Below are 27,651 nucleotides of genomic sequence, written 5' to 3' on the forward strand. Positions count from 1 at the left end.
TTAACGAACATTGCTTGTTTATTTTTTCCTTTCCTAATAACATGAGAAGAAGCCGACGAATAGTGCGCTAGGCAAATGTAAACAAATTCAGGAAAATGCATTATCGCTTCGGTTTGGTGTTGTCGAATTGACTTAAGTATTCGTGGGAAATTCAACAGTCAGCTTTACATTTTTTCCATTAACGTTACTATATTTCTAACGCTTTAAAATGGCAGAACACGAAAGTTTGGAGTTCGGAAAGGCGGACTTTGTTCTTCTGGACAATGTGTCTTTGGAAGAGTTCATGGCCAACCTTAAACTCAGGTAAGTTAATTCACCCTGTTACCAGGTGTTATAGTTGTTGTAGCAGCCTACCTGTATTTTACCAAAAGCTTTGTTTTGGGGTTTGAAGTAAAATTACAATTGTGTTAAATGAAGATAATTCTCCATATCTATCTATCTATCTATCTATCTATCTATCTATCTATCTATCTATCTATCTATCTATCTATCTATCTATCTATCTATCTATCTATCTATCTATCAAAAAATGGTGATGCAATTTAGTGATGAAATTGGTAATGTTTGTGAACTGTACGAATATTGTGAACTGGTAACTAATGATAGGTTGAAAATCTGAATCATTCTCATTGATCTTCTGTTGCCAGATGAAAGAGTTCCTCAAATAATCTCACAAAACATCTTAAAGTGTAGCCTAATCATATATTAATTGACTGATAGCCTACTAGGAATCTGGATGTTCTGGATAGTTTTTTCAGGTCAAGGAAACAATGCATTACACATCTCATGTCTATACATTAAAGGAATTCATGGGATTGTTGTGTTTGCTGTATCTACTAGCTTCATATAACTGGCTGCACCTGCTGAGCCAGTGCTGTGGGACGGCCACAGAGGTGTGTTGGCCATGGTAACACCCGGCTCTGATTGGCCTTATTGTTCAAACTAGTTTGCAGTGGATATCCTGCCATTGTGTTTCATGTTTTTTGGTGATGTGGATCACATTTCCTCATCAGCACACTGTAAATAAATGACTTGCTAACTCTGATAAGATGCGGACAATGTGGTTTCAGCATGCAGTTAATGGTTAATATAACAATGCCATAAAATCTATTGTATGATTCTTCTAATGTCAACTATGTGACCTATGTGTGGATGTCTCACAAGGGCACCAAATAAGCTATGAAATGTTTGATTGATATTTTAATCTTTTTATTTTATAATATGAAATTACATATTTTTATGTATTGTTCCTGTAATAGTTCTGGTAGTGTTTTTCAGTGAATTGAGGGAGAAGTTTATGGATCACATAATAAAATATAAATATTACATAAATAATAATAATTTAAAATGTGTTAATACCTCTGAAATCAGTCATAAACTTCAGTCCCTTTTTTAAACCCACCATTCAAAAGTTTGGAGTTGGTAAGATTTTTAAAATGTTTTTTGAAATAAGTTTCATTTGTTGAATAAAAAAAGTAACGTTGTGAAATATTATTAACTTAATATCACTTTTTTACTTTTTTCATATAGGCCTAAATATAATTTATTCCTGTGATGGCAAAGCTGAATTTTCAGCAGCCACCGTTACGCAAGTCTTAAGTCTTCATGATCCTTCAGAAATGATAATAATATGCTGATATGCTCAAAAAATATTTTTATTATCAATGTAGAACATAGTTGAGCTATTAAATACTTTTGGAGACCGTGACAGATTTTTTTTTTCAGGATTCTTTGATGAATAGAATGTTCGAAAGGACATAGGCCTAATTAGTTTGAGATATACATTTTTACTGTTCAATTTAATGCATCCTTGCCAAATAAGAAAAACATTATACTTGCCCACAAATTTTCAACAGTATTGTAATCTGATAGATAATTATGAATCCGTTGTTTAAATGCCATGCGGATATACGGATAGACAACTTGACCATTAATTAGCAGCAGGAGATGCGTACTGGTTCCAGTGACTCAAAGCACAGGGCGTCTGTTTTTCTCACCTCTCTCTCATGGCCTGATTTTCTCCCTGGCTGGGGGATGGCGTGTGCAGTTTGTTATTTGCAGAGGGTGTGACCAGGCCAGCTTCCTGAGTCTTCAGTCTCCACATCTGTGTCTGGGGCTTCAGCTGGAACAGCAGCAGCTATGTGATGCCAGATCACTTCCTGTGCCCTCTGGAGTATTAGAGGAGGGCTGTTGAACTGGAAATTGCTTTTTACGTGATGCCTTTTGAAGGCCAGTTGCTTTGTATTCAAAAAGACCATTTATCATGTCAAAGCAAAACTTGCTCTGAACTTGAACTCATTTGAGGAGATTCCCCCTTCTATGTAAAGCGCTTTGAGTGTCCAGAAAGGCGCTATATAAATGTAATGAATTATTATTATTATTATTTGGATAATATACCTTTTATCCAGTGAAATCAGCTGTGTTTACAGTCAGCTTGGGGTTGCTCTGCTGAAAAAGCTCCTGTATAACAAAGTTTCTTGCATATTCAATGCAATGACATAATGTTTACCCATGAGATTTAAAGCAATTTTGCCAGTCTGTTTAGGTGTGAGCGTTTAAGCTTCTTACAGCGATGTGTCAAAGTTAAACAAGTGTCAGAACTGCTGACACGTACTGTACATTCTAGCTTGATTTGAAGTCTGCTCAAGACTGTGTTTACACAACGCCCCCTTTTTCGAAACAAGGGTTCATGTAGGCACTCTGGAATCACTGCTTAATTTGATGTGTGCTCAGGGTTTGACTTTATATGGCAGTGTTGTTTTGTCTGCCGCTAGGATCTTGGGGAATTTTTTGGCAAACCTCTGCACATTTCCAAAAACAATTACAAGTGCTGCCCGAGACCATGTTCTAAATTCTTTTAGACACTGGCTCTGATACTGCAGATGAAATAGTTGATATAATAGTATAATCAGTGCCTTCCAGCTTTCTGTCACACCAGAAGAAAGTCAAGTCTAAAAAAAAAGTCTTCAACAAACTAGCAATTTCCATGGTTTGACCTTGTGGTACTGTATACTTTGTGTGTATATATATAGTTTAACCTTTTCTTTGAGTTGATAGACATTTTCACTTTATTTAGATTATGCGTTTAGCTTAACCTCTGACTCAGGTTAAACTAAACTCATTTATACAATACATCACTTAACCTCAGTACAATGCAGATATGCTCATTGAATATAAACCTAACAGATTACTCAGCTAGGATCAAGAAAATACCAAGGGTTCGCTCAAAGCAAGGAGAGTCTGCTTTTAGCTCTTATACCACCCGTAGCAGGAACCAGCTTCCAGAAGAGATCAGATGTGCTCCAACAGTAGCCACATTCAAATCCAGACTCAATGCACATCTGTTTAGCTGCATTTACTGAATGAGCACTGTACTGTACGTCCACAGCAAATCAGCACAGTGCTCAACCAACACATGTTCGGCCTTTATTTTATCCATTTGCCCTATTTTTATTCTTTTAAATCTTTTTATAACTGTTTTAATACGTTTTAAATAAATTTGAATCAAATTTTTTTTTTTGCTATGCACTTTGTTCCATCCTTTTTAAAATCATTTTTATTTAACATTGCATTATGAAATGTGCCATATAAATAAACTTGCCTTGCCTAGAGTTTGCCTAAGGGTCTTCTCTTGTGGCTAGAAGTGGAAGAATGGTCTCAGGAAAAGAGCATTGGCAACTTGTGAGACCTCGTTGCTCTTCCTATTGACATTTTCCTGGACTAGAGACTTAAAGGTGCAATAGGTGATTATCCCCCCAAAATTTTTTGTTAAGCTGGTTGAAAGTCTCATATCCTGATAGCAATGAAATGTTAAGCGGTCTAAATGTATTTCTATAAATATTAGGTCCGGGACTCGATTAAAAAAATTAATCTAATTAATTAGAGGCTTTGTAATTAATTAATTCTAAAGTAATCGCATTTGAATTGCATATATTATAAATATTTTACCTGAGAACAGTGAGAAGTAATTTTTTTCACATGGATTTTTAGTATACCATTGAATAATGACTAAATGCATAAGCTTCATATGAATACATATATGTTTTGCGTTGAGGTGATACTTGAGGCTCGATGTGCTGCGGTGATATGCAAATTCCCTACAACTATGCTCTTATCGACGCTTCCATCCGTTCGTATTTTATAACAAAATTTCCCATCCACAGGGCCAACCAAAGCGGTCTCGTCAGCTTCTTTATTCATGTTCACTGTGGTTTGTTTTTGTCTGAAGTCATGAACTGTTGGTGCTCCAGTATAGAGCTGGTAAGTCCCGCCCCTTCCGTAAAACCCCGCTGGACCTCAAAGTTGAAAAACCGTCAATGCAAGTGAATGGGAGAAAATAATTATTTTTTGGTCCAGTTTGAATTGTGCCATAAATGTGAACATATGTTGTCTGTGAATTTTTTATATAATCTTTCATGTTACAAGTTTGACAGTATATGGTATGATTCGTCGGCTAGCAGTTGTGGAAAAGACATATCGAGAAAGACTACATGTCGCCTATGTGACGTCACCCCATAAAGTTGACTTACCCGTGGTTTTCGCCAACCTCAACGATTTTGTCCTCTCCCTGAAAGAAGGCGGTGAAGTGCACCAAAGACACAGCCATGTCTAGCGGGATCCGTGAGCTAGAGCCGTGAGCTAGTGGTGTTGACGTTTCAAACGCGTCGAAAGCAGCGAAGAGTTGTAACGTTAGTCCACAAAGTGCTCTCACACAAAGTCTACCCGTATCAAACTTCTACCCGCTAAATTGTAGCATTCTTCACACGAAAGATTATATAAAAAATTCACAGACATAATCAGTCCGCCGAAACTCATCCAGTGAGAAACGTTCCGCGGTGCAAAAATGTGTGATTAAAATGCGTAAAAACTGTTTAACGCGTAATTTTTTGTGTAATTAATTAATCTTAATTAACGCGTTAAAATCCCGGCTCTAATAAATATATATCGTCTGTGGAATGCGACCATAAAATGTTTGTTCAATCATGGCATTCGGTTGGAATGAAATGATAGCATGTGTTCCCTATCAGTCAACGTGTGTTTGCATACCACTGCGCAGCCTGTTCACGCATCATCGTACACGTGAATAGCAGGCAAACAGTTGTTTACGTTTGTTATTGTAGTACAGTTATTCACTGTACTGAAAAGTTTTCTCACCAGTGAATGATACATGATGTAATCCAATAACATTGTCTCTGGTTGTCTCACTTCTGGTCTGTGTGCTTTCATGTGTTTTGGAGGAGGTGTGGCTTTAGATGGTGATTTGCAGGATCGTATGCTTTCACTGCTAGCAGGCTAAAGTTAGCATTTCCCAGATCACCTATTGCACCTTTAACTTTTGACCCTCACAGTACTAGACACTAGCGTCATCGGTCTGATTGAACCAAAGCTTTTGTGTGGGTATTCTAAGAGTGAGAAACAGAGGAAAAAAAGGACCAAATGGTTCAGTCAGAAATAGCTTGCAGGGTCTCAGACTGCAGCAAAAACAATTCTGAATCAGGGCTGCCAACTTTTGAGTGCAGCTTGGACATGATTTAATGATTCAGTTCAATTCAGTATTGATTCATTTGGATATAGCCTACATTAACATCTTTCTTTATCAATGTTACAAGAAAACCCTGTCAACTGGTACATTTCTATTGAAGGTTAAAATTAACATCTGATTGCATAGGGATGTTTTTATAAAAATAACGTTATATTAATTACTTTTTAACGGTATTAGAGTAAAAATATAATAAATACGTAATGTACAAAACGCATAGAGTAGGCTACATGTTTCTCACTAGCTATTTAGACTTTGTATAGCTTTTAGGGTACCGGTAATGTAGCCCAATGTTACATGCCATATTCTTTCCACGGTTGAAAGTGACTGAGCGATTGCATGAGACATGATACATTTCAGTTGTTTCAGTTTAAGTTGTACTGGTTCTTTCAAAATACCCTGGATGTTTTGATTTTGTGCGGTGATTACGGTAGTAGTAAAGTGGAAGAGATGATTGGTTCAAATGCTGCTTCTGAGGCGCTATACAGCAATCTGGCACCCAGAAGTATATTGTTTGAATTTCACAATAGAACTGAAAGAATTTGAAATCTGAAACTTTGTTTCATATCTAAATAACTTGTTCTGTCTTGTCTTGTCTGAGGACCACTGTAATATATCTTGCTAGTCATCTGTTTTACAGGTTTAACAAGGGTCTATTTCTTTCCTTGTCCTAAGAATAATTACACATGCAGATGATTGCTTAAAAATTGACGTGCTGTGTTGTGTGGTCATAGAATGGAATGAGGGAAACTTTAAAGCAGAAGGTTGTAAATCTGTGCCATTTCCTCAGCTTTTTATCAGGGTCTCTGTTGAGAAAAATCAGCCGGATGATAACCGTAAGTAGGGGTCTAAGGTTAGGTCTAATGAGGGCTACAGAAAACAATGAAAGCTGAGCTTATGGGCTTGTTTCTGTTTCATATTTACAGTATGGTGCCACTGGACAAAAACAAACTGAAGACAAATATAAACTCAGGCACAAAAATCAATTCAGGCCTTAATGTGTCTTTGAATGAAATTCACTTTTTTTCAATTCCTCATGGGGCAGATCACAAAGACAACATTTACGATAATAGCGGTTCCTGAATTTAATCTTCCTGTCATACATAGTTATGTTAAATCTTAAGGATTTCAGTTTTGTGAAGCGGTTGGCTGAAATCGTTTAAGCCTCTCCCATATCAACTGTGTAAAGCCTCACTTGTTGCCTTAACAGCAGGGCCACGTGGAGTCCAGCTGTGACACATGGCAACCCGATTCCCATCCTGCACAGCAAACAGAGGGATCAAAGTCCTCGGAGCTCAGGTGCACTGCACAGAGCCAGAAACAAGGTCAAAGGTTATATTTCCCTATCCTGTAAGGATAGATGCAGCAACAGAGATACATTTTGTACTGCAAGAAAGAATGATGCATTTACAAATCCTATATGGTCAATGCATTATGTAGGCTATATATTTAGGTACTTTGACCAGCACTGCTTTTTTTTAAAAAGGTCCTCGGTGTAAAAGATGAAGTAAGAATGCCGCTAGAAAAATATTTTCCTTACAAATGTTTCAAAGGATTTATCCTGTGATGTTAAAATAGCCTCTGACCAAAGCATGGTACACATTGTCCTGCTTTGAGTTCTGGGCTTAATCACCGCTATGGATTCTTTTGTGGTCAAATCTTCCATTTATAGTTTGTCTTTTTTTCTAATAAAAACACAGACAGTATTCCTTGCTCAACTAGAGAGTTTTTTTTTTACCTTTTCACTTTCAATAATCCCTTTAAGGCAAGTCTAAGTCCGGTCTGATCATCTTGGCAATAGGTGTGCAAGTACAGCTACTTGAATTGGGACATTTTTTTATATCCGTCAGGATTGTGTTCAAAAAATATATATAGCCTAGCCTATCAAATCAGCAAAATTTGAAAGTTAATCATTTAATTTTTGCAGCTGCGATTTGAATATTATTACATTTATTTCTACCATTTTTCTACAACTGTATACTTTTTTTATTTAATTTAATTAATTTAGTTTTATTTAATTTTACTTTTTTATTTCTGTTAAATTTTATTCAGCTCTATCCCTGTTGTTTTGAAGGATTGTTTCCTATTTTTATGTAGAACAACTTTTCAGATCATATCCCTTTCTCCTTATTATCCTGCTGAACCAGATCTTGCTGGTTAAGTTAAGTAGCCTGGTCAGTATACAAGCATCCAAAACATGATATATGCTGGTGACCTGCAATGCTAGTTTTAAATTCTTTCTTCACGTAAAACCGCACTGCTGCCTGGTCCAAGGCTCTGCGCATTCCAAGAAGAATCTCTAAAGGTGAATATGTCTCTCAAAAGGCTGCTTCAAAAAACAGCCTGATTTTCTCTCACTCTCCAGTAAAGAAAGGGCCTGTCTGCCCTCAAGAATTTCCATACAACCCCCTGTAATCTGAAACATATCACCGGCCTTACATAAACAAGGCTGTTGCTTTTTTGGCCTTTTTTCCCCCCAGAATAAGCTTCAAGCTCCACAGACGTCTCATTTGTGGACTGTGTGCCTTGGCTGGCGGTCACTGAGATCACTAAGCATGTAAGAGGAGCTCTCTCACTCACATTCACTGTCTTTAGGGTTTATAGCCTGCAGGTTTACAGTCTCGATAAACCCCTCACCCTCTTCATAACCCCTTTCTCGTTCATGTTCACAACAGGCTACATCCATAGCCCCAAATTTCATTATTCTGTTTTTCCTTGTGCACATGAGCGACTCAAATAATTCCCAAATTGTGTATTCGCTCCTGCTGGAAGCCCATTTCCTCTCTAACCGATGATGTGGTTTGATTTGATTCCATAGACGCATTAATGAGATTATATGCAGCTGTGTTACAGCCAGGTGTAACATTCACACTAATTTCCACTCTGCTTCTCCCTTTCATTTCCTTTTTAACCAATTACCTCATTAACTGTACTTGCTCTTTCTCGTCTGTTTTTGTACTCTCCATCCCTGGCCTCTTTTTTTTTTTACCCTGATGGAGATCACTTCTTGAAATAGCTTGCTGAGTAATGTCTGACTCCGTTTGGCTGGTCTTGTCTTTTTGTCTGCTTTTTTCTTCTCAAGTTGGCCGTCGTGTCATCCGCTACTGCTCAATGACATCATATTGGGATCAGAACCATGTGCTAAAAGCTCAGTTGAGTTCGAGATTGGCTCAGGGCCTAGTCACTTTACCTTTGACCTCTGAAACACAGTCGTCAAAACATGCCCCCGTTTTCCCTCATTTTCTTTCCCTCGTCATGATGTGAGAACAAAAAAGTGCTTATGATCTCAGGGAGACAATGAAGGGAGTGGGCCACAATAACAAAAAGCTTTTTCTGCTTTCAAAAACCGCTTTTCTGGCACGCTCTGACATTTACACCTGGCTCTCATTTCCTGAGTAGTCAGTGTAAAGCTAATTAAAGTTAGCGTGAAAGCTGCACATTTAAGACATGGCTTGAAGCTTTGCCAAGTGGGACACACATTTTCTCCATTCAGGCTTGCGCACAGTAGTATGTTTGTAAAGGAGGTTTGCTTTGATTGAGTCAAATCGAGTACTGGGAATGAAGAATATTTATGAGGGAAAAAAAATGACAAAAATATTTTTTTGCCGTTGAAGGATGTGTGTGTTAAGCTTTAAAGGATTGTCAGCAGTACAGAAGCAGTTGGTGTTAAGCAGCTAACAAATGTAAAGTTGCACAGAAACTTATTTAGAATGTGTTAGTTAGATGAGTTGTTGTGGTGGGGGTTGCATGTTGCTTCAAAGATTACATTCATGGGACAAGAGGACAGCAGCTGTCTTAGTTTATTTTGACAAAGTGAGTCACTTTTTTTACCACTTATTAATCACCTGCCTGAAACTAATTATTAGCTTATCGTATCAGCGAGAAAATTGATTTTGGTGCATCCCTATGTCGGCCAATACGAAAGACAAATCACAAATGATCTTTCATATCTCCGCTATTCCTCTTGACATCAGTGAAATTCAATGGAGGTCAAATGGAGGCTTTTGCGTAAGTGCTGAGAAAACGACCCCAGTAATCTCACATGTGTTATCTCTAGAGATTTAAATAAGATGAAAAATGTCTCAAACTGTGCTCAGAGCCATTTGCCAAGATGCTAAAGTCTCCAATCAAATATGTGAGATTTCAATATGATCTCCAACATTTCTCATCACATTCTCCCCAAATTATTGTGCTTTCATTTTATAACTCTTGACAATCGTCTCTTATCCTAAGGAATTTTTGAAACATCTGAGACAAAACCTTTCTGGGGTTGCATGATAGACAGTCCAGAGGACGATTCGCTATCAGGTCATAGTACCGTGCTTGTTCTGTATTAAGCTGTGGACTGAGTAACACTGATTGCTTGGTGGTAAATTGTGTGCAGGGGATAAACATGGACCAGGAACAGATTATCCTTTCATTGCTGGGGTTGTGAATACACAGGCTTTGATGCACATCTTGGGGTTGGATCATCATATAAGTCAACACTTTAGTGTGAAGGCATGCATTTATATGTTCATATTGTGTTCCTCCTTCTCTGTTTGCACATCGTATTTTCATCTTTTCATTTTCTTTTCTACTGTATGACTGTATGAATTTTTTTTTGTTATTTAATTTAATTTATTTAATTAAATCTTTTTTTATTTCTGTTAAATTTTGTTCAGCTCTATCCCTGTTGTTTTGAAGGATTGTTTCCTATTTATATTTAGACAAACTTTTCAGATCATATCCCTTTCTCTTTATTATCCTACTGAACCAGATCCAGCTTCCAAAACATGATATATGTGACCCTGGACCACAAAAACAGTCACAAGTCGTACGGGTAATAGCCAATCCGGTTTGATGCACTATCTTGGGGTTGGATCATCTTATAAGTCAACACTTTAGTGTGAAGGCATTTATATGTTCATATTCCTGTGTTCCTTCTTCTCTGTTTGCACATCGTATTTTCATCTCTTTCTTTGTCTCTAAATTTCCCCACTCCTCATTTATTTATGCTGTACTACTGTCCAGTTCAGTACATTTTCACTCCTCTCATTTTTTTTTCTTTTACTTGGAACTGGTGTGAGGGAATTAAATTTACAGGCTGCACCCCACCCTGGTCAACCACAAGCAAATAACCACAAGAGACCCACCCAAACAAGCCTGAAACCAGTAGTTATCTTTAGCCTGGCAAGTGATCCCTTTCTAAAATTGGTGTCAAGCTCTTATTGTTTGGTACTTCGGATGACCCAAGTGTTTTGAAGGGTGTAGCTCTGACTTTAAAACCTTTTAGCTTACTGAAAAAAGTTATTTAATTTTTTTAAGTAATTGAAAAGCTACGTGTATAGAGGAATTAAAGGGATAGTTAGCCCAAAAAACATTCTGTCATTATTTACTCACCCTCATGTTTTTCTTCATTTCTTCAACTCTTTTTGTGCTTATAACGATAGTCATGGGATCCAAAACAACCCATTCCCTCATTGACTTTCATTGGAAAAAACAAACTGGAAACTTTTTTTCAAAATATCTACTTCTATGTTCCACTGTAAGTCATATAGTTTTTATCAACATGCAGGTGAGTAAATGATAAATTATTTCAGTTTTTTTAGCGAATTATCCCTTTATGTAACTAAAAAAATAAATAAAAAATTTGTATAGGTACACTCGCATAATTTTTGTTCAGAGAAATAAATTACTGGACAAAAATGCTGATGCTTCAGCCTGTGGAGTAGATCCAGCTGTTAGAGGAAGTGTTGCAGTCTGACACACATCCTTAATCTCCATGCAGCAGCAACCCCCTCCCTATAGGTCTTCTGGGAAATGGAGGAGAAAGGATGATAGAGCCTCATCTGCCTGATCAAAAACACAGAAAAATCAGGGACACTGACTCAGTTAAACCACAAATTACTTTTTTGCATTTTCAATACAGATTTTTGGGGTAAATATGGTAAAATGAGTATAGGGTAAATCTATGAAGCTTGATTTCAGCAAGAGATTCTGCACAGGCCAGGCCTGCTTATGAGATGTTGGTGATAATCTGATCGCAGATGGGAGATGACGATTCTGTGCTTTCCCACACACCCCACAGCATGTTTGGATTCTGTTTCAATCAACAATGGATTTTTTTCAGGCAGTTGTCCTCTGGGAGCAGGGTAAACCTAAAGGGTTGAGTCATGTCTCTAGATGAAAATGAAACTAGCTAGATTTACTGACAGGTTCTCAGAATCGTAGTGGATTTGCGACTGGCCGAGTTGTGATGAGAGGACAGATGGGGGATTCATTGGCTTGTGCTGTGACATTAATGAAAGCAATCGGTACAATATGTCGTGACTATGACTTTGACAGAGGGCTTAAAGGGTTAGTTCATCCAAAACTAAAAAATCTGTCATAATTTACTCACCAAGTCATCAAGTTGTTCCAAACCTTTAAAAGTTTCTTTCTTCTGTTGAGAACAGAATATTTTTATGAAGAATGTTGATTACCAGATAGTTGACGGAATAGCCATTGATTTCCATATAATTTATTTGACTATACTAAGGAAGTCAATGGTTAAAATTTTATAATATACTTTCTTTTAAATTAGATACTCCAAACAAGTCAGGATTAAATATCAGGATGAAAAACTATATTATGACTATTTTAGTACCAAAAAAAAAATATAGGCATTAGATGTAAAAGTTAAAAATGTATGATATTGCCTCTTTAATCATTATGGTTCTTTGAACTCTACAATCTCTCAAATATAGTTCAATATAGACATAGAAATAGCCTATAGACAATTCCTTCTGGCATTGTCATTCGTTGACTTTGTTGTCCCTTAGGGGCTGATGTGGGTGAGTAGAGTCAGCCCGCTGTGTAGGGGTGTGCGGTCCTGGCCTGTGCTCCTTACACACAGACCTCACATTGAAAGAAGAACAATGGAGCGGGTACACCGCAGTATCTTACCCCGCAGGCTGGCACAAAAGAGCCTTTTCATGCATGCTGCTCGAGGGCTGGCCTGACGGGCCGCTGCCACCGAATGCACAATCAGCATTGCCATGCCTGGAACATTTCTTATTATTATCAATGTTGAAAACAGTCAAGATTCTTAGTTTTTTCTGGAAACCATGATGCATATTTGATCATGATTCTCTGATTAATAGAAAGTTAAAAAGTACATAGTTTATTTGTAATAGAAGTCATTTGTAACATTATAATTGTAGTAACGAAAGGGTGACAATGTTGATGCAATATGAGTTTTTTAGGGTGAGTTTAAAATACACACACCATGCACACTTGGATCTCACTGAATCCATTTTAAATATGCTTCAGGATGTGTCCATGGTGATTTATTCTTGTTTAATGGATCGCTGCTCATTCTATAAATCCTTGATGCATTTGTAAGAAGACCTGAGGGAATTGAGATCTGTTTCTTGTGACTTGTTTGTGTGAATGTTGTTGTATGGTACATTTCTGCTCTACAAGGTGTAAGGTACTCCCCGAGGACTGAAGCAGTTCTTTATATTACTGAGTCTAACTGTTCAACTTATACCTGGATGTTTAAATTTAATTAATTGAGTCGCAATCCTTAAAGAGGATGTATTCTGCTTTTCTACATTTTCAACACTCTTTAGTGTGTAATGTTGCTGTTTGAGCATGAAAAATGTCTGCAAGTGCACAGCAGAAAGTCACTCCAAAGGGAATTATTCTCTATATCAGTAAGCAGCAGTAAGCACTGTTTCTGAACTCCCTAAAAATGCCTCTGTTGTAGTCTTTTCTTCTCGGAACACGCGTCACAATATTCCTCATTTAAATAATTCCCGACCAAGGCATACACAAAAAAAGGGGGCGAGGCCTTGTTGAGTTGCGTTAGTGTGTTGAAACTCGCGGTTATGGTAAGGGCCGTGATATTTCCGAAACAATCTCAAAGTGTTAGACGAATCACAACACACAGGTCCAGCTGACCAATCAGAGCACATTACGCGTTTTGAAAAGTAGGGGCTTCATAGAGACAGGAACTAAACAGAGCGTTGCTGACAGACTGGGATGAGAGGTGCTGCAACAATGTCAAAGATGTGAAAAATAATGTGTTTTTGATTCTAGTAGACCCCAAAAATAAAATCAAGACTTTGTAAAATGGCATAATACGGCTTCTTTAGTTCAGTTTGAGATTATGAGGTCATGCCTCAAACTTCTAAGCACACTGCCTGGGGCAGGATGGAGCTGAGGGAGGCTTGGCAAACCCACAGGTTGAGAAGAAAGGATGCCTTATTCTACCTGGCATGACCCAGGTCTGCTCGGAAGAACAAGGAAGTCAGGTTCCCCTGAGGATGGAGCTCAAAGCAGCCTGCTTTTTCAAGGCAGGGTGAACGTCAACTGTTGGCTTTATGCGACCAAGGAGTCGGGTGGATGTGGAGATGGAATAGTCGTTGGATTGTCTGAATGACTAGTCAATTTGGCTGGTGCTGGTCCAGCACTAACCAGCCTGGAAATTCATGCTGGTCTTTTCAGCAGGATTTATTATTGTGCAAACAGATTATGCAGCTCATGAAACATGACCTTGACTATCCTGTGCTTTTTATTTGCTTTTGATTCTTGACAGAGATAATTTATTAAGCTGCCCTTTCTTTACATGAGGCACTGATATTTGATTATACAAGCCGCAACACCACAAACCAAACAGATCTTTATGAAGTCATTGTTAAACAAATATTCCATAATATTCATAAATGTGAATACAGATAATCAATTATGTGCTTGTCTTTCTGCTGCAGGTTTGAAAAGGGTCGTATCTACAGCTACATCGGAGAAGTGGTGGTGTCGGTTAACCCTTACCGTGCCATGAACATTTACGGGCGGGACACCATCGAGCAGTACAAAGGCAGAGAATTGTATGAGCGACCGCCACATCTTTTCGCCATCGCTGATGCTGCGTACAAAGCCATGAAGAGGAGGAACAAAGACACTTGCATTGTTATATCAGGTAGACTATGTCTTAATGTGTTGTGAGTGTGACTTATCACCATCAAGCTCATGGTTGATTCTGAGGAGCAGTCAAAGAAGTAATCTTACAATTTAAGGGGAAAAAGGCATTACTTCATCTTCAAATAATAATAAAAATAGCCCATTGCCTTCCTTCTGTTTGATTAAATAACAGGCCTTACTGGAATACAGGCTTTCCGGGGTCTTCTTGTGGGGTCTCAGTATGACTGGGTCACTGGGAATAATGTGATTAGATCTGTGGTCAGATGAGAATTGCTTGGCAGTGACGTGGTTTTCCAGTCACAGTGGACTGCTTGAGAAGAAGCTCACAATAGAGTTCAGTGCATGAGCAAATTGCTTTCTCAAGACATGTCCATTGTGTGAAATAGATTATTGACAATATGGTGGTTTCACAATTTCTACAATGATGTGTCTTTGAGACGGTGTTTGTTTTCTGTCTGGGACGCTGTGGAAGTAGGTGGGGCACATAGCTCAAGGGGAATAATCTGGTGACCACTCAGATATAGCCTCTATAAGAAAACATTGATTGTTATCCAGAGAGTGACCACAGGTGGTGACTACACTGCAAAAATATTTGGTATGTGTGGTGCCATCTTGTGGCAAATAGAGGAACTTGCTATTTATTTACAGCATCATTTTGTCTCAAATAAATTCCATAAGCATGTTTTTGTGGTTTAGCATAATACTGTCTTACACAATAAATAGATTAGGGGCCTTACCAAACAACTCCGAAGAGTGATATGTGGATCTTTTTTGTTTGCATCCTTAATTTTTTTCCCTAGACTGGCTCTCTGTCCTAGTGTAAAAATGTGAATTAGATGCTTATGATAATTAAAAACAGTAATATTGTGAAAGATTATTACAATATCAAATAACTTTCTATTTTAATACAAAACTCATTTTAATAAATAATAATATGCTGATTTGGTGTTATAACATTTCTTATTATTGTCAATGTTTTATAAAAAAGTTCAATATTTTTGGGGAAACTGGGATACATATTTTGTCAGTATTCTCTGGTGAAGAGTTACACTAAGGAACACTATTTCTTTCAAATGGAAACATTTTGTAACAATAGTATTTTCTGTCACTTGACCAATTTAATAAACCCTTAGAGTATTAATTTCTTAAAAAAAAAAAAAAAATACTGACTCAAAACTTAGGTTTAAAAATAAAAAATATTAAAAATATATATTTTTCAATTCTTTTTTCATTCAAATTGGTATGTTATTTATGTATGTTCTTACAAATTTGCATGCAATATAGACATTGTCACCAGTGGTCTCAAATTGTATTTCATAGTAGATTGTAATGGTATTTACTTAATTTTATCCAATTATATTATTATATCTATAAAGCATTAGTTATTGTTTCTTTACTTTGCAGGGGAGAGCGGAGCTGGAAAAACAGAAGCTAGTAAATACATTATGCAATATATCGCTGCTATCACCAATCCCAGCCAAAGAGCAGAGGTGGAGAGGTACGTACAACAAAAGCCTTTCTGTTCCTTTCTCCTCGCTGCTGCAGTGATGAGTCATATTAAGAGCACGCTGCATAGCATGCCGCCTTAATGTTATAATCAACAACCGCTGAGCATTTCACAAGTATTTGATGTTTTTATGTGGATGTCATTCATAATAATACAAATCTTTGCTTAGTTCTGACTAATAGAAAGCAGAATTTTCAAAGTGAAGTTTCTCCTGGTAGTGAGTCAATGAATAATGCATTGGAATTAGCTTCACAAGGAGCAATAGCGATAGAAGTGAAATGTAGGGCAGAGATTAAAATAGTGCAGGGTCATGCTAATTGAAATACGATGGATCTAAGTCAAGCTCGATGAGTGAATTATAGGAATCTCTACCATTCTTTATTTTTTTTGTATCTATGTTGCTTGAGAAATATATCACTCAGTATAGGAATATGTCAGGATTTTAATGTTTATTTAATCATAAAGATCTTTATACCTATCTTATGCAACATTCTGCATAGACCTTCATTCTTGTATCTTAACTATGACCGCAGTAATAGTAATAACAATAAAATCAGGCTTTGCAACTGTTATCCACTTTTAGATGTATAGTGCTTTGTGCTACATTTCATATCACTGTTATTGCACCCTGTAGATATGGTTTATTTTATCTGCTTGCTAAAGGTTAAAGCTCTTTCCAAACTGGACGTTCATCACTGTGACATATTTTCCAGGAAGTACTTCCTTGTATAATTTTAGTATTTTCCATCTAAAGCTGTGCCAAAACAGGGTTTTTTGTATTCTATAGTAATTTCCAACCAGGGTAACATACTGTATACTTGAGGGGGTACTTCGATTCTGCTTTGCTAAACCTATAAAACAGAAATGATGTCTTTAAAATAAATAAATTATTAGGGCAGTTAAAACAAGATAATTAAAAATAATTAACTTTAATGGGGGTTTTGGGATACCTAAAGCGAAAGAAGTTGGGTGACACTGCTATAGGCCCAATGCAAAAGCGAAGTGGAATTTTACAGGATGTTGTAGCTATTTGGGTCACAACATGGAGGTAAGTGTCCCTCTTAATGACTGACAGGCTTGTAACAGTTGGGTTAGGACCTCTTCAGCCTGCCAGGCACTAAGCAGGGCACCTTCCTCTAATGTGCAGTGTAGGTCATGCATGTCTGTACGGCAGGAGAACCAATGCTAAGCATTCTGTGGTCTGACCCATGCAGCAGGCCCCATAAATCATCCACTGAAACGCTCTTAACCACCATGCTGGGATACCACATGGTGATACTATATACACTAATATAGCTAGATATAGCCATGCATACTGGCTCATAAAGGCTTCATACTGGCAGATTAGTGTATTTACTCTAATACCAAATGTCAGGAGCAATCAGATCCATCAGCTTCATATTGAAACTGATCCTCGTTTAGCTTTTGTGGTGAACTGATGCACAAGTGGCTTGTAAATGTTGTAGAAATGAACAGTGTACGTGTTTATATAGGGTGAAAAACATGCTGCTGAAGTCCAACTGTGTCCTGGAGGCTTTTGGGAATGCCAAGACCAACCGCAATGATAACTCCAGCCGTTTCGGCAAGTACATGGATATCAACTTTGATTTTAAAGGAGACCCCATTGGTGGCCATATCAACAACTACCTGCTTGAGAAGGTAGGGGTGCTAAAGAGGAGTAGCTTAGAAGTGACTCGCTCATAGGGTCAAAAAACTTTTATTTTATTTTAATATACATCATTCTTTCAAAACAGAAGCCACATATAACACCCTAGCATCAACTTATAAATAATGTATCAACCACTAAGTAATGTGTTAAAAACACTAAAAACTTTAGCAACTACATAGCAACACCTTGGCAACCACCCACAACACCCTAGCATTATTGCAGACGGTTTTGCTCAGGCACAGACCACTCAGTTTTGTCTTGCTTGATCATTATATGTGTGCTGGAGAAGCTGTGACATTTTTACGTTTGTTATAAATGCATATGAACACTTATTTTTTGATTTCTTGCATAGTCCCGAGTCATCTTTCAGCAGGAAGGAGAGAGGAGTTTCCACTCTTTCTACCAGGTGAGTGAAGAACTCGTCGCAGAAGTTGATATGCTATTTTTATTTCGCCAGACACCAGACATATCCTACCAAACCTGTTTATGACTCCACTGTCAGAGCCTTCAAAGGCCAATCATTTCTCACTTTTATTGCCCCTACAAAAATAATGTCCTATTGCTTCAAACCATGCTCAAAACATCAGACAAAATTCCATCTGTCTGTTAGTGCTCTACAAGCCATTATTATCAAGACTATAATTTACATGCTCCTCCATATCAACAAAGAGAAATGATCCTGTGGGGAAAGTCAAAAGTGCTTTTAAATGTGTTTTTCAGCTGGTGAAAGGAGCTCCAGATGCTCAGCTGCGGTCACTGCACATTCAGAAAGATCCCACAGCATATACCTACATTAAAGTTGGAGGCCAGATAAAGGTATTGCACATGTACAGATTAGAGACTTTTGTGGGTGGTAATGTGTGTGTGTAATATTAAACGTGTTTTGGGTTTTTTATAGATATCATAAAGAGTCTCAAGACCTTTGGGATCTTTGGAAAATGAAATCTTTGCAGGGGCAATCACAAATAACTGTGCAGGGAATTTGATTATTGTTGTTCTGGGATACAGTAGCCATTGGTGCATATTAAAACCTAGTTGTAATTGCCTCGTATGTAATAGCCTGTTGAGTCAGGACTCAGGAGGTGAGATCACCCAGCACTGTTCCATTGCTTCTGCAGGGAGTTTAATGAGCGGGCACGAAAACAAATTTATAGCAACAAACAAGGTGTTGTCATGGAACAAGCTGGATTGTTGAGCTCACAGAGGTCTGAAACAAACAGCCTGAAGTGCTTTGAACATTTCATGCCAGTTCCCAAGTCTTTTGTAGGTGCACATGCTGGCTAAACTTCACACTCTGTCCAGCACGACGGTGGCTGTAAAATGTTCCCGCTGAATGAAATCATCTTTACTCTGCAGGAGCTGTTAGCCATGAGCATGCCAGAATAATTAGCGATTCGAGTGCTTTTGTTTTAGGATGCCTGGGGATTTAGTTGCTGTGTCAGTATTTTTCAGCTTTTAATTGCTCTGCTATAAATTTAATGTGAAAGTAATAGGTTTAATGACCCCCCCATTTCAATATCATTGATTTACCTTCACTAAATGAAAGGCTTTTAGCCAATCTACATCCAACCATGCTGTTATCCCTAAAGCTGAATTAATAGCATATACTGTTAAAAGTAGGACCAGGAGGAGGATGTTTTAACTAAACTTTATTTAATCTATCAGGATGTTTGTGACCGTAACTCACCCATATTCTCTTTCCAATCTTGCAGTCGTCTATAAATGACAGTGCTGATTTTAAAGCTGTCGCTGATGCCATGAAAGTCATTGGCTTCACTGTTGAGGAGATTCAGACGGTTTACAAGATTCTGGCTACCATCTTGCATCTGGTTTAGTATATTCCTAACCTTGTTCAAAAAGTATTACCGACTGCAGCTAGTATTGCCCAAACTATCTGATTGATGAATTATTTAATCTTTCCAGGGAAATCTGAAGTTTGGAAGTGACGGAGATGTGACTCTCATTGAGAACTCTAAGCTGGTGTCAGTGCTGGGGGATTTGCTGTCTACCAAAGAGGAGAATGTAGAGAAGGCTATGCTCTATCGCACCGTGGCCACCGGTCGTGATGTCATTGACAAGCAGCATACTCATCAAGAGGCCAGTTATGGGCGTGATGCCTTGGCCAAGGTATGAATTGGGACTCTGGGAGACTTTCTTTAGGAGACAGACAAAATTGTGGTTACCCAGCTGTAAATAAAACAGCTGGACCAAAAATGTGCATATGAATTTCATGCCAATGTCTAAATTAATACTTCTACAGGGCCGAAATATGATAGATGATTGTTTTGATCCACTGTAATGATACAGTGGATACTTCCGCACAGTATATCTGATGTACGTTTGTATTATATGTTGTACTTTTGCATATATATATTTGCATATTTATATGTAGTGTATATAGTATATACTACTTGTATATAGTGTAATAAAATTGCATAAATGCATAGTATCATACACATTACCAAAAGTTTGGGATCAGTACGTTTTTTTTTTTTTTTTTTTTCAAAAGAAGATAAAGAATATTCTATTTCAAATATTCTTTAAAATGTTCTATTCATCAAAGAATCCTGAAAAAAGTATCATGGTTTACAATGTATAGCTATTGAGATTTTTTTTTTTAATAAATGACTTTACCAAGACAGATAAACTTGGTTGACTGATTCTATTCACATCTACGTCTCTTCTTCCACCAGTTCACTTTCATTTATTATTTGCTACTCGCAGGCCATTTATGAGCGGCTTTTCTGTTGGATTGTGGGAAGAATCAATGACGTCATTGAGGTGAAAAACTATGACGCCAGGGTTCATGGGAAGAACACAGTCATTGGAGTCCTGGACATCTATGGCTTTGAGATCTTTCAGAATAACAGGTGAGAGAATCTGCGTTTCCATACAGGTATGAGGAGGATCTTTATTGGCTGTATTATTCTACTCTGTTTACAATAATAAGTGTGTCTATCCTGAATATCTTCCTTGTTTTGTCCAGTTTTGAGCAGTTCTGTATAAACTACTGTAATGAAAAACTACAGCAGCTCTTCATTCAACTGGTGTTGAAGCAAGAACAGGAAGAGTATCAGCGAGAGGGCATCCCCTGGAAACATGTGGGTTTCTCCACAAACTTTTCACACTTCACTAATTATTAGGGGTGTAACAATATATCGTGCCACAATATATCGCAATACAAAAATGCAACAATACGTATCGTGGATAGTGACAATATGTATCGTGGATAGTTCACCCAAAATAGAAATTACTGTATAAGAAAAAAATCATGTTTTCAGAGTTTTAGTGTCAGTACTACATTAAACTACTATATAATGTTGATTATAATGTATAATAATGCAATGGTCAGCTTCAGAATCATGAATATTTTTATTCTGGTGTCACCATTGTCCTTGAATTACAAGCACCAAGTCCAAACCTGTTCATTTAAACCCACAATGTAATATCAAAGTTAGCATTTTAATCAACAGTACATTTTTTGTTAACCTTTTATCATATGTCTTGGGAGTATCGCAATAATATCGTATCGTGAGTTCAGTATCGTGATATATATCGAATCGTGAAATGAAGGTATCGTTACACCCCTACTAATTATATTATACTAAAATAAACATTTTGTATTGATCTAGCATTACAAATAATTAAACTTTGTCATGATTTGTGTGTTCATGGAAACAGATTGACTACTTTAACAATCAGATCATCGTGGATCTGGTGGAACAGCAGCATAAGGGCATGTTTGCGGTCCTGGATGAGGCGTGCATGAATGTGGGGAAGGTGACGGATGAGATGTTCCTGCAGGCTCTCAATGGAAAACTGGCGAAACATGCCCACTACACCAGCCGCAAGGTATTGAAAATAACAATAACTAGATAAAAGCTATTTATCCTGTCAGTAAGATTTTAAATGTTTTTAAAAGAAGTTTCTTATTCTCGCCAAGGATGCGTTTATTTGATCAAAAATTAAAAACAGAAATATTGTAAAATATAATTACATATTAAAATCCAAAGCAGTTGATTTAATATGTTTTAAAATTTAATTTATATCTGTGATGGCAAAGCTGAATTTTCAGCATCATTACTTCAGAAATCATTCTAATATGCTGATTCAACATTACAAATTATTATTCAAAAACATTACTAATTATTATATCTATTTTGAAATCAGTTGTGCAGCTTAATACTTTTTTGGAAATCTTTGTGTATAATTTTTCAGGATTCTTTATTAATTGAAAGTACAGTATTTAATTTAAATAGAAATCTGTTGTAACGTTATAAATGTATTTGCTGTAATTTTTTATCACTTTAATGCATTCGTGCTATATATGGAAATCGTGTAATTATTACGTGACAGTACCAGTAGGTCATCTAGGTATTGCATAAATGTTAATTGAATTTTACGCATTACCCTGAGTCAACACAAGGAGGCAATAATGGTCAGTGAAAAAATGTCCTCCAGTATTTCTCACTACTGAGCCTTCGGTGATGTCACTGGCATCCAATGGAAGCTAGTGAGACTGATGTCTCACAGCCTTGGCAAAGTGTCAGAATGCGAGAGGGAGTAGGAGAGTTATGGATAGAGACGCACTGAGATAAAGATAGGAAAATGCAGTAAACAAAACCAAATGTAAACATAACCCACCCTGCAGAGCTCTAGATGTGATTTCTGTACACTGATGGGTTGATCATGCATTCCAGTGGGCACAGACCCAGCTGAGGGTCAGTTCAGGTACTACTTTATCAAACTGTGCTCAGAATCTGCCCTCAGCTTAGCTGCATTCACACCGAAGGGAGGAAGCAATAGCTAGCAGGCATCGTCTACCCCGATGTCAGGCTATGTGAATAATCAGAAGTCTCCCTGGATGCAAGAATAATAAGTGTCCTTCAGAGCTCATTTGTAATGCAGAGGGTTACTCCTCACTGTGAAGGAATCTTAGGCCTGTTAGCTAGATAGATGATGTGTCTTTCTCCAGCTGCGTGTGTGTGAACACAAAGTCTGCATCTGAACCCATTTCATAGTAAACTAATCAGTTTATGTAAACACCACTCTCACGAAATTCGACATGCAATATGAGCATATGAAAGAGAAACGGATGGGTCAAAAAGAAAAATAAAGGCCTCTAATAGGTTCAGCTGTGTGTCTAAATACAAATTAAATACAGAATGGGACATTTTTGTCTTTCCTAGCCTCTTCTGAAACTTGAAATGTGCAGGCCGCTTTAACAGCATAATTAATGGTTGCCGCTTGTTAAAAATCTGTGGCCGAGTCTCTCGCGATTTCTTCACTGAGGATATTCGCTGTGCTTTTTCCTTCTGCAGTCTCTGTTTAAGAGGGAAAGTTTCACTCTTGGTTGATTTCAAGTATGAAAAGGATGCTCTGTGGACCGGAGTTCTTTCTCTGTAGTTCTTTCTCTCAACTTGGTCCTGACAGGAAACATGGATCTTGCTCTTCCATAAGCAACACAGGCCATAAAGCGTAGCAGATTACAGCAGTGAGGATGAGATAAATGGTTCATTATATCATAAAGTCGCTATTTTCGGACTTTTAAATGTATGATTTGTGGATTGCTATGCCTGTCATAGTCATTTAAGTCAGACCTGGCAAGTTTCTAGCAACATCATATTATCTTTAAAATAGATTTTTGAGTTGGGGAGAACACACACACACACACACACGCACACACAGTATTTTAGTTTATTGCAGTTGTGGACAGTACATTCTGTAACTTGTCCACATTTTAATATTATAAGTTGTTGCAAATGTATGCTGGGTGTCCTTCTGTATTATGCATGTGTTGGGCCCATTTCCCCTGGCCTAGAGCTGATGCAGACAGGAACAATGCAGATTTTTTTGTAATACTGCTACTAAATAAGCCCAAAACTATGAAAAAATGCTCACATGAAGGAGAGAACTCTATCAAGTCTTCAAATTGTTTTAAAAAATCTGTTTTAATCATTACTGACGACTGTCTGAGGCTACAATATGAGTGCATTGTGCATGAAAAGAAATCCATTATCGTACTTATTGAGCATTCCAAATATCCCTGCCCTATGTAAACCATTTAAAAACCAAATATTGCTGGAGTTGTGGTCTAGTATACGAGAGATGGTTTCAATAACCCTATAATTTGCCCTCTTTAAATGTCAAATGACAAACACTTTAGTTGCAAAAGTGTTTTGACTGCGGAAGCCCCACTTTTACATCGAATTGCTTGAATAGAGTTTGCCTCAGTCTGTGTATGTTCTATGCTTTACCTGAGATGAAAACATCAGATGTAATGGCAGATCTATCTTTGAGCTGCCATATCCATCTCAATAAGGTGCTTCATTTACCGCCACTTTCACCTTCTCACTGTACTTTATCAGCTTGTTTACGTCTTCCTCACAGGCTCTTGATGTTCACTGTGCTTCCCTCATTCTCATTGCACCTTTAAAACGGCTTTGATCTTTCCAGGTGTGTGTTATAATAATGCCTCTTTTCCCATCAGCTTTTAATTACTGTTATTTGCTGACACAAGCGGCTGTCTGACGGTATGCGTCGGGGGCTTCTTTCCTCTCTCCTGTTCTCTTCTTTGATCCCGATTTCCCCCTCCCCTCCCCCCTTGTTTTCCCTCTCTTCATCACGTGCTGATTGCAGGTGTGGCGGTGTGAGTGGATGCTGCTATGGGAGCACATAGACGCCTGGTTGTGTGAAGGCAAGGGCAGGCTCATTATCCGATCAGGCTTGTGTAGGCCGGAGCAACCAGCCAATTAGCCGTCGGTTTCTGTTCCTGGAGAAGAGCTCCGTTGGCCTCTGTGGCCCACTCTTCTGCAGAACTGTTCATTAGGAAGAGATCATGACTTGTTTCCATCTCCGTGGAAGTAATTGCATTGTTTTCGTGGTGACTTGTGAAGCACCGACACACGTTTAGCACGTACGTAAGTTACTGGGTAATTGATATATGAAATCCCAGTGCGACTTGAGTTGACCTGTCATTGTACCTGGTTTTTGGGCACAGCTTTGCAGGTTTAGCATTAGCTGGGTTGTTTTTCTTAAAGTTCTTTTCACATGATTCGCATTAGTGTTGCCTAGTACATTGAAGTCTGCTTCAGCTTTACCCTGCAGTTCTGGTCAAGCACAACTCAAAGTTCAAGCGATTTCAACTTTGACCTTGCTTGCTGCTGACCTTTCGAAGTGCAGTCAATTTGCATTACATATCTTTCCAAACACAAGTCCATGATTTATGCTTTGCTTTGTGCATTTTGGAGTATAAAGCTACAAGAAAACTTAATGAATAGATCTTGGGATTCTACTTGTTAACATTAGTTAACTACAGTAGTAAGCATAAACTAACAATGGCAACAACTTGTAAAGCATTTATTAATCTTAATTCATGTTCATTTTAATATATATTTCTCATTGTTAGTTAATCCATTAACTAACATTAATTTGACCTTATTGTAAACCTAAATTGACCTAAATTGTTTCCTTTTTTGTTCTTTTCAGTTATAGTTTCCTTGGTTATTGAACTGAATTAAATTCACCATGAGCATCCCGAGACACTAACATTTTGTGTAACAATTTTTAAAAACTCAAATACATTTTTAATACAAATTTGTTTACACGGTTTATATTATATATATATTATATTATATGTTTGATCTACGTCTATATCAGTTGCGGTTCTACATTGAATTACACCCTGGGCGAGACCCCCTTCAAGCGCTACTGTAAAAACCCATAATTATAGTTGGTTTTAGTTTATCCTAACTAGAGATGAAATGGCATGAAAATTTCATTTCATGATTATAGTGACAAAAATTATCACGGTTATCACAGAATCTTGTTCAAAAAGTACTAATACTACACAATGAATCAATTCACCAAGTTTTATGTCGAAAACCAGCAAATAACATTGACAATTAGCATCAATATGCACTGTTTATTTACATAAACATTGAAATAATAACATTAAAGATGATGGTCAGATTTTAAAGGATTGTCTTTTATGTTATCTACTAACATGTAGCCTACACGTTCAAATAAAGTTTTGACAAAAAATATTTTATAAAAAGATAAACCTCACATATTTCAGCCTTTAAATCATGTTTATAAAAAGAATGAGTCAAAAATATTAATTACTTACATTTACAATGCACATTAGCTTATCTTTTATTATTAATAGTAAAATTCGTCCGATTTTCCCATGGCGTCTGTCGTTGCTATGCAACCATGAATTGCGCTCTCTACAACGACAAAGTTTTAGTAGCTAATGGATTTCCACCACCGAAAAACACTTGCTGATGCTCTGCTACAAGATTTATTTACGGAGAAGAGAAAAACACCCACGTGTTTGGGTGCATCCCCATACTGAAAAGTTTAAAGTTTTTCATCTTGCTGCCCCTGGAAAAATAAAATAACGAACTTGAGCGTGTAAAAGACGCGATATGTGAAAGGCCCCTTGGCGAGCTACCTACTTCCAATCAGGCCACGAGCTACTGGTAGCCAGCGACATGAGACCCCCTTGACATAGCTTCTGTGCACGGCACCTTCTCAGCCATAGAATATACACTAGATCTCGCCTTGGGGTTCTAAGCATGCGTCAAAACCGCCGCCATCTTGGAACAGGGGTCTTGTCATAGGAAGTAGGTAAAGCCCCTATCTCCGCCTGTACTTCGAATTCATGGATGATGCCGGACTTTTGTGCTGCTTATGGATGTTCACACGAACGAAATCTGAACTAGGAAGAATGTTTAAAAAAAAAGTGTTTTCTTTCTCTGGACTCAATGATAAACTGTTGGAACGAATAAAAAAAACTAGAAAATCGCATTCATGACGATTTATGGTGATTTTATTTCCGTTAGACCTTTGCCTACATTGACGCTGATGCATTAAAAAGGAGGGGCTCCCCTGTTCCATGATGGCGGCTCTATTGACGCATTCGTTCCAATGAACTGCCGTAGCCAAGGCCACATCTAGTGTATATATCTATGCTTTATATATCTATGCTTTATGTATATATCTATGGGCACCAATTTGCCAATATTTGAAATGATAGATAATAGAAAACCGCTTCGCGGAACAGAGGATTTTTTTTTTTTTTTTTTTTTACTACTGCTCGTGCCGCTCTCCATGTGACATGAAAAAATTCGCCCGTGCCAAAAACCATTAGTGGTCTAGATTCCACTGTGATTTGGATACCAGGTTGCTGTTGGCTGTGTGTGTGAATGGCAGATTTTTGGCTTTGGCAGGTGCCATTGCCATTGCTGTTCATATGGGTGGCTTAACCAGCACTCTGTATTGAGAAGCACAGGTGTTAGACAGGATGGTGTGGTCCTGGGGGGTGAGAATAGAGCTTTTGGGTAGGAGGGCGGGAGGCATCTGTGCGACCAGCAGGATCCAGGATTAAGTTTGTCTGTACAATCAAACACTTAAAAAAACACTGTAAATTTGGACTGGGTAGAATTGGAGTGCATGTAGTTTAAAGCTGTCATCTAGAGGTTATGCAGGTGGACCCAAACTGGTTCTTATGTTGATGATGTGAGTTTGAGTCAATCCCTAAGGATTCATGAGCTATCATTGAGGCCAGTAAGATGTCTTAAATGTTTTGAAAAAAGTGTCTTATGCTCACCAAGTTTGTATTTATGTGATCAAAAATACAATAATACAATAATATTGTGAAATATTATTACAATTTAAAATAATTGTTTTTTTATCCCTCGAATGACAAATCTGAATTTTCAGCATCATTACTCCAGTTTTCATTGTCACAATCCAGAAATAATTATAATATACTGATTTTGTGCTGCTTAATATATTTTTTGTTTTTGTGAAATACGTTATGCATCTTTCTTTCAGGATTGTTTATGTAGAACGTTTAAAATAGCACCATTTATTACATCATGTTATCCTGCCATTATAAAACCATAGAATATTTTGATAAATAGAAAATGCGAACACACATTTGCAATAATGAAACGTAATGTTTACAAACATCTTTTTCTTTAA

General features: G+C 37.5%; 1 protein-coding gene across 1 annotated transcript in view; it reads left to right on the forward strand.

The window, feature by feature from the left end:
• Positions 1 to 27,651, forward strand: part of myo1d (myosin 1D) — an 81,331-nt gene that overhangs the window by 235 nt on the left and 53,445 nt on the right. Inside the window, exons 2-12 of the mRNA XM_079594930.1 lie at positions 216 to 303; positions 14,275 to 14,483; positions 15,890 to 15,983; positions 17,486 to 17,651; positions 18,014 to 18,067; positions 18,382 to 18,477; positions 19,374 to 19,490; positions 19,585 to 19,788; positions 20,386 to 20,531; positions 20,648 to 20,762; positions 21,343 to 21,513. Of these exons, the coding sequence (XP_079451056.1) occupies positions 216 to 303; positions 14,275 to 14,483; positions 15,890 to 15,983; positions 17,486 to 17,651; positions 18,014 to 18,067; positions 18,382 to 18,477; positions 19,374 to 19,490; positions 19,585 to 19,788; positions 20,386 to 20,531; positions 20,648 to 20,762; positions 21,343 to 21,513 (1,460 nt within the window). The remainder of the gene's footprint in view (positions 1 to 215; positions 304 to 14,274; positions 14,484 to 15,889; positions 15,984 to 17,485; positions 17,652 to 18,013; positions 18,068 to 18,381; positions 18,478 to 19,373; positions 19,491 to 19,584; positions 19,789 to 20,385; positions 20,532 to 20,647; positions 20,763 to 21,342; positions 21,514 to 27,651) is intronic.

This window comes from Phoxinus phoxinus (genome assembly GCF_949152265.1).
Source record: "Phoxinus phoxinus genome assembly, chromosome: 21".
Taxonomy (NCBI): Eukaryota; Metazoa; Chordata; class Actinopteri; order Cypriniformes; family Leuciscidae; genus Phoxinus; species Phoxinus phoxinus.